Source organism: Phytophthora infestans, genomic scaffold, assembly GCF_000142945.1.
Source record: "Phytophthora infestans T30-4 supercont1.358 genomic scaffold, whole genome shotgun sequence".
Classification (NCBI taxonomy): Eukaryota; Oomycota; class Peronosporomycetes; order Peronosporales; family Peronosporaceae; genus Phytophthora; species Phytophthora infestans.
The window spans coordinates 43,066-50,971 of record NW_003303401.1 but is presented as its reverse complement, the minus strand read 5'-3'; the positions used below and the strand labels follow the sequence as shown (position 1 = coordinate 50,971).

Sequence of the window (7,906 nt, the reverse complement as noted above, 5' to 3'; positions counted from 1 at the left end):
CAAAGAGAGAGAGTTGACAGCCCAGTAGGTGTTCCTTGGAGATATTTTGCCAAACATCCGAGAGCAGATTAACCCAACCGTTTGTAGCCTTCACCATTGCCCTCAAAGCTTCCGTGTCCGTCGTGCTGCAACGGCTTGCATGTTCTTTAAGGATGCGACCACTCAACGTTCGTCGAGAAGGAATAACGTCTGAAATGCCAGGACACAGAAGCTCCAGGAACCGCAGAACGGACGCCTGCTCAATAAATCTGTCTGGGAGATGGTTGTCGGCGTGAAGCTCGATGAGATAACACTCAATTTGTCTGATCTCACTCTTTGAAAACCTCCGCTTTTCTTTCTTCGTCTTCTTCACGATTAGGTTGTACGCGTTGACTGCCGGCGAAGGGCGCTTCTCGAGTATCAGTGAGCGGCGAGCATGAGCTGGACGTGCCGTTCGTGAACCAGCATGACGTGAAGGTATGCCAGCGTACTGGGATCTTGTTTGTGAAGCAACTGGTGGAGGAGTAGTTGGTAAAACTTCTGAGGTAGTACCTCCCACCGAGGACACCAGGGTCACTCTTTGTACTACATCTGGTGTTGCCACAACAGTCAGCGACGCCAATGGCTCCACACATAGTTGAGCCGCCTTGTAATATGTGCATTTGGCGAGATGGCTTTGGTAGTTTCGCACTCTACCGATTATCGGCTTTGGCGGGGTAGTGGTCACCTCATTCTGGAACGCAGCCCTGCAAAACTTGCATTCGCGATAGCTATAACCTCCTTTTGCTGTCCCCAATTCAGGAAGCCGTTTAAAATGCTTGCTTTCTTGTCTCTCAGGACGTCCTTCAGCGTCTCCCATACTGAAAAGTGTATGCTCAAGGGTGTAACCTTGTGAACACACAGCTGGTGCTTGGCCCCCCGTTGGTCGTAGCGGCGGACTTGCTACTCCTGCTGCTTAGCCTCTCGTCGGACGTGGCCAATTACGAGTTACTACCGCTCCGGTTTCGTCGGACACGCACTAGCTGTTGCTGCTGCTTGGTCTCCTGCCAGACGTTGCCGCTTACGAGCTGCTGATACTCCGGTTTCGGTCGGTAAGGGACAGGCACTAGCTGCTGCTGCTCAGGCCTCTGTCGACACACACGAGCTGCTGCTGATCCCGTCTCGGTTGGTCGTGGACGGGCACTAGCTGCTGCTGCTCAGATGTCCGTCGGCCGTAGCTGCAGACTTGCTGTATCTTCTCCTTGGTCTTCTGTTGAGCGTGGCCGTTGACGAGCTGCTGCTGCTCCGGCCTTGGTCGGTCGGGGGCGGGCGCTAGCTGCTGCTGCTGAAGTCTCCGTCGGACGCGCACGAGCTGCTACTTCTTGGCCTCCCGTCGCGGGCTTGCTGGCTTGTGGGCAGAATCTAGTCTGGGCAGCCATGGCCCGGCCATGGCCTAAGGGCCGAATCCCCTTGGCAGAACTAGGTTTAGGCCAGTTTTTGGCAGGCCGGTTAAGTCCCTACTGCCAACACTGCTCGGTAGCGTTTTGTCTAAATAGCGTTTCTACGCGGTTTTACGGCAGATAATTGACGCAAATATTTGAGAATAGTGATGCTACATATTTTTGGCCAGCACTGTACAATCAATAATATCGCTCTGCGAATTGATTGCCGACAACATTAAATGTTGACAAATTTTGTCTCTACGGTATGTGGTGGTTTGGTCCATGCGCTGGCTGTTCTCGGACGTGGCACCCGCAAGTAACTGGGTAGATCTGCGTCTATTATCCTTTTCTCCTGCATCTACTGTACCCGCTACTACGATAGAACCTCGTTCGGGGCTTTATACTGCTCGTCATCGCGTGACGCAGGAACTCGTGGCTCTTAAAGTACTGGACCGCCGCCTGCTGCGCCAACGTTCTACGCGTCGTCGTCTGCGTCAAGAAGTGCGAGTGCTGCAACTGGCACGTGATCACCCGAACTTATTGCAGCTACATGAGGTGACGTCGACGGGCGCGCGAGTGGAGTTTGCGTTCGAGTTGGCAAGGGGCGGTGAAGTGTTAGTCAGATTGCATTCCGAGCGGGATGCCAGTCGAGTGATACAGCAAGCTGGACTGGGGCTGCAGTTCCTCCATGAGCGAGGTGTTGTACATGGAGAAGTTCGGCCGGAGCACCTGCTTTTCAGCGACGATGAACCAGACGCGCGTGTGCTTCTCGCGGCTTTTGGACGGGCAGCGCCTTGGCAATCGCTGACGTTGCGCTGCCGACCCAGAACTAGAGGGTTCCTGTGGGACCATGTGTATCACATCCGATTCTTGCCGCCGTTTCTTCTTCGACGCAAGAACAGACTCAAGCAAGAAGATGACCGAAGACGCCTCGTGACAAACTGGAGAGAGGCACAGCAGATCGACGTCTGGGCACTCGGCATCACGCTCTACGTGATGCTGTGTGGCTGCTTCCCGTTTAGCAGTGGCAACGACCAGGAGAACATCGTGGCAGACATCGAACGCCGCGTGCTGCAGGACAAATTGACATTTCCGGGGAGTGGAGCGCTCCTGAGTCGTGCGGCGAGGGATCTACTACGTCGACTTTTAGAGAAGAACCCTGATGCAGCCATGAGTATTGAAGAGGTGACAGCGCATCCGTGGCTTGATGGAGAGGTTGCACCGGCTGTCGGCTGGAGTACCGAGATGTTGGCGCAGCACGATCTGTTCACTACGCAGTATGCAGGAGAAGTGGCTGCTGTCGCGTACAGGTCGCCGCCACCTGTACTGACCCATTCAGCTTTAAGTAGACTGGACATCCAGAATGACGTGGCAAATGCACCTCCGAGTGGGGCTACCACTCTGGCAAGCGTTGATGGGGCCCGTGGCAGTTTTGGTGGAGGTGGAGCTGTGTTGAAACGCGACACTCTCAAGGTGGAAGCGGAAGAAGAAGAAGCGCGTCCATCCTTTATGTCTACACATGGCACTCCGCTTGTGCTAGATGAGGAAGTGCATCTGGAACGCCCCAGTGCTGATTGCTTCATGCGTCTTGCCAGTTTCGAGATGAGGGGTAACAACATGAATACAAACAGCGATGATGAAGACGTCGTGGCCGACCCCGGGACGACTCGTTCCCGGGGCACCGTACCCGCGAACGGGTTCACTGCTGCGGGCAGGCACGTGACTCGCCAAAAGTCTCTAGACAAGATGTGGCAGGTGTTGCTGCGCCAACGTCGCTTCTTCTCGTCCAAATCACTGAGTAGCGGCTCAAGCAACGAAAAATCGTGATCAATATTGAAGATATTGATCACAATTTTTGCCCAGTACATGTGCTTTAAGTAGTATTTTTTGCCAGTTAGTCTAAGTATTGTACTTTGAAGCTTTGCTTTGCGCCGCAGAATGTGGAGCTTCTTGTTTTATAGTCTGGGTCCAAGAGATCGTGCTAAGGCATCCAGGTTAGTCCCAGTAGCCGCTTGCAAGTACGCAAGACGGTTCATGCGCGGCTGAAGCGCGACTAGAGTGGCTTCGTTGCTGATAGGTACCTTTGAAACTCCGTGGTTGACTCTCATCTCAGGCTTCTTCTCTGTCTGCTTCTTTGGCTGCTGCTGGTCCTCGTTCATGACAGCTTGCTTTGCACTCAGGCGAAGAAGCTCGTTGTAGTGAAAGTAGATTGACGCCATCGTCACTTGCCAACTCCAAAGCTCAAGTGAGGGAAAGTGCAGTCGCTTATGACTATTGTTAAGACTTGTTTTTAAATTTCTTTAACGTTTTGAAAAAAAAAAAACACAAGCCACGCAGCTAGTCGAACTGCGTCGATGAGCCAGCGCGAGCTGTTGAGAATCGACGAGGTAATTCTAGCGCTCGTTGGCGCATGGTGGCGATACAGTCGTTAAATTTAGCAAGTGCTTGCTTCTCTGGACTATCCTGGTCAGCTCGCAGCTCGTCGACATGTTGGAAATGCACCGGCAGGTCCATCTCGAGCGCTCGACGCAAGTCATCTATGATGAAATTTCCCTCGCCACCCACAGCACTCAGCACATTGTGAAAGTAGCCTAGATCTGCAACCAACTGTTGAGCTCCCATGTCGGACAGTATCGAGATGGAACAAACCGCGCGCAAGAATGCTGCGAGAGTGCCGCTAGCCACTGCTGCGGTCCACAAGTCCACAAACTCCGTCGCTGTCAGTGCAGGCTCCGTGGTAGCAGGCTTGTCATCCGAGCCAAAAATCCGCTGACACGTCGCGAGCTCAGAGGGTTCCAGGTGCAAGAGCTGACCAACACGAGCCCACTCGCTCTGAATGCACACCTCCTGAGCGCCACGTGAAGCCACAAAGGCGTTTTCGAGACTGCTGCTTTCTGCAAAGGGTTCGAGTTGAGGGAGTAGTGACAGGAGGAGATCGGCAACCATTGTAATGTAGTCTTGTGGCAGCATACTAAAGGTCGGTAGATCCCCCAGAGTGGTATCCGGCACCTTACGCCAATTCTACAAGCAAAGTGAGGAATAATTAGCTCCAGGAACGGGTTGAAAAGAGACTGTGATAAAAAGCCTACCTCGTTGGAGGGCAGCGTCTCTAGTACTCGTGCGATAGGTAAGAACACAGTGTCATATGTGAGAAGCTGCACGTCCTTCGTCCACGAACGCACGGCACGTTGAGCCTCATCCAGCAGCTATGGTAACTCGCATCAACGCAGTTGTCCTTAGATAACGTGAAAAGGTTGACACGACAGCGCCAACCACGTACCGTTGCCGTTGGATACCGAGGCGGAGAAGTATCAAAATCTGATGTTCCAGTTAACTGGTCCAGTAATTCCATCTCGAACTGGTGGAAGTGGGATTGTCGCGTTAGGTCTTCATCGTGAAGCCAAGCCCTTGACACTGCTACCACAAGCTTTGTCGGGTCCACAAGCTCAGCAAGCGCACTTCTTGTATTATCGTGTGTTTTCTTTCGGCGGCTGCGCGGTGACAATGAACCTGATGTCTCGCCAAAAAAATGCGCGAGTTGCTCTCGCATCCGAACGCGAACTTGATCATCAAGCGCACAGAGTTGGCTTTCCAGAGTACCGCACGCCTTGAGTAGAGCTAACGATGCGTGGAACTGACTCCACTCGGGAGAAGCAACTTGCGATCCATTAGAAGCGTCTTGCACTTGGGAAGTAGGTTCAGCTTTGCAGTATCTGCGAATGGCTGGGATGGTAGAGCTCAGAGCCAACGTAAACTGCTGCACAGCCGTGCCGATCGCTTCCACAGCTTCAGGGAACGCAGCACCACCAGAAAACTCGAAGCACTGCTGCAGACTCTCATCCACGAGTGTCCAGACTGCCACCGAAGCTTCCTCAAGACGCTGAGAGAAATCCTCAAGAGATGCAGGATCTGCAGCGTCCCGGTCTTCTTCTTCATAATCATCTCCAGCGAGTTCTGGTGCGTTGGTTGCCACGTTAAACGGAGGCACAAGACGTAGCAAATCATCGGTAAGGGCCTCGCTAGTAAAGCGAGCGTACTCTGAAAAGTACAGACGATACGGCTCGAAGACAACACGTAGAATGCTTTCAGCGCTCGAAGCCGCGTCGTCAGTTTCAGGCAAATTCACGCCAAGGTCACCTTCTAGAGACCTAAAGAACTGCACTAGCTGACCGGCAAATGCTCGCGTCGCGTGAAAGCAGAGGAGTAGCCGATTAAGTTGGAAGTCCGTACCTGAAGGCCCGCTGTGGACAAGGCGGTCGCGAAATGACTTTGTGACTGGCTCCAGAGTATTGAGGAGCAGATCGAGCAGCACATTTAGCAGGATATCGGCGCCAAAAAGCTCCCGGGCGATGCAACTCTCGCACTGCAGCATGCGTAGAGCGTCTCCACAGAAGGTTTCTAGCCAATTGGCAAATGATTCCTCTTTCTCGTCCAACTCAGTCTGCATCTCGTTGCTGTAGGCGTACCAGGCACGGTGCACATGTGCTGGTCTTGCCCTGCAGAACTCCTCTCTCACTAGATGACCTCTGTCGACGCTTTCGAGTACGTCAAGACACCACCGCAGCGGTGCCACATCGCCTACCTCGTCCGCACGAAGCTTTGTGGCGAGTCGTGGCAGCACCGCCGCCTCAATCTGCGCACAAAGCCTTTCCATCGTTTGTTTGCGGTCCCAGGCACCTGGAAGATCTTTAAGGACGTCCAGACTTGACTGCATTTCACGAACGCGGTCCGCCAAGTCGTCGGCAGAGTCGCTGTCTGTTGTGTGGCCATTGAGTTTGGCACTCTCGCCCTTAAGCACACGAGATAACAGCGTTGGGTCTTCCACCACCGCAAAGCAGGCGCGCACGTTACGCCCCCATCTTGCGGCCTCCACTAACGCCTGCGAGCAGCTCTGTAATCGGCGCTTCGCCTCGTGAAGCGTAGCTAGATGAGGGGGCAGAGCTTGCCCTGAGCCCGACGCGGTGGACACGGAGCCAGAGGCGCAGGCATCTTGCACAGCATCCAGTCGTCTAGCCAGCGGTGTAGCAGCCTGTTGTATCCCCTGGAGACGCGACTGCAACGCTGGAGCTGACAGCGAAACGTGCTGCAACGACGCATGCAGCGTTTGAGCCAACGTTTGCGATCGCAGAGCCAACTGTGGCACCAGAGGTGCCAGGGCCGACGCATCGCCCGAGTGAGACCTCAGCGCCTTCTCTACCCACGCGAAGGCGTCGAAATTCGTGGACGCGGACGCCGCCGACTCGAGGAGCACATCATCCTGCATGATTAAGCAAAACTAAATATCGCGACTTTTATTTTTTGTTTATGGATATTACAAAGTGGCCCCCTTTCTTCAGACTTCCCGAGTTTCCTAACATGTAAAGCCTTTTCAGCTTACGGGTGGTGTGATGCCTCTTTCTCCCTTACGTCGTCTTCATTTTGCGCTTGGACATGGGCAGCAGCACACTCGTCTGTGCCTTGTACTATTGGTACGCCTTCGTCTCCCCCCAGCGCTCTTCGGCCTGCTTTTCTAGCAGCGGGACCCCCGACACGAAGATAAGCAAGAATGTAACGAACACGGGGCTCACACCAGCCCACACTTTCAGCACCGTGGTCGGCAGTGTGTGCACGCTCACGAAAAAAAACCCGCAGTAATTGGGGTGGCGGCTGTAATACCAGAGTCCGCTCTGAATAAACTGACCCTTCTTGCTCTCGTCACGACGGAATTGCATCTTTTGATACCACTCTGTTCCATCTCAAATCTAACACTTCTCCTTTGCTGACATATTTATTAAACTAATGGTGTGATTTAGCTAAACGAGCCCACTACGGAAAGCCCTGCCTTAGCTCTATAAAACAGTATTTTTTTTGGTAGATCATAGTCAAACAGCAACGAAGTACAGAACAAAAGAGCGTCATTCGTTTTGACGGGGTGGACGTCTGGTTTCGCAGTGGGCTTCCCAGTGTTGGAAAATTGCTGAGGTTTTCAGAAGAGATCGATTCTTACAAGATGTGAAAATAGTTCTTCAAAAGCTGCTGTCTGTGCCGCGTTTGCCTGAAAAACGCTTTTGACCAATTACATCTATGTATTTACAATCTGACAAATTTTAGATCTCACAAAAGGTGAAAATAAATAAAACAAGGTGTGTAGAAAAGAGTTCATCATAAAATAAAAGATACTAATTTTGAGTTGGTGGCCCTTCATTTTATTAAGTGTCTCCTGGCCCTTTTTGCCAAAGGGTCGCAAGGCAATGAGGTTGGAAGCACTCCGTTGCGAATGTGGTGCTTCGAAACTCGGGGGAGTTTGTATGTATCACACGCAATGACAGATTCTGGTATTTTTTGTGCTGTCAAAAAGCACTTATCTATAGTCCTACTAGAAAGATCACAGTAAGTTTTTTCAGCTTCCGCAATTAAAGCATCGATCTTGTACGTTGGTGTGCGGTATTGAGCCGACTGTAGCAAGTTAAACAGACCCAATTCGAGTACGTTCATATCGGGCGACTTAGCTGGCTGGTATTTGATAG

General features: G+C 52.4%; 2 protein-coding genes across 2 annotated transcripts; one reads left to right on the top strand and one right to left on the bottom strand.

The window, feature by feature from the left end:
• Positions 1-1,665: 1,665 nt before the first annotated feature.
• On the top strand, positions 1,666-3,227 carry PITG_21223 (protein kinase; the record flags this gene model as incomplete). Its single annotated transcript, XM_002894895.1, has 1 exon — positions 1,666-3,227. The coding sequence occupies one exon, from the start codon at positions 1,683-1,685 to the stop codon at positions 3,225-3,227; it is 1,545 nt and encodes a 514-aa protein (XP_002894941.1).
• A 510-nt stretch (positions 3,228-3,737) lies between these two features.
• PITG_21222 (uncharacterized protein) lies at positions 3,738-6,663 on the bottom strand (the record flags this gene model as incomplete). Its single annotated transcript, XM_002894894.1, has 4 exons — positions 3,738-4,421; positions 4,490-4,606; positions 4,681-5,292; positions 5,389-6,663. 4 exons carry the CDS (start codon positions 6,661-6,663, stop codon positions 3,738-3,740), a joined length of 2,688 nt encoding a protein of 895 aa, XP_002894940.1.
• Positions 6,664-7,906: the final 1,243 nt, after the last annotated feature.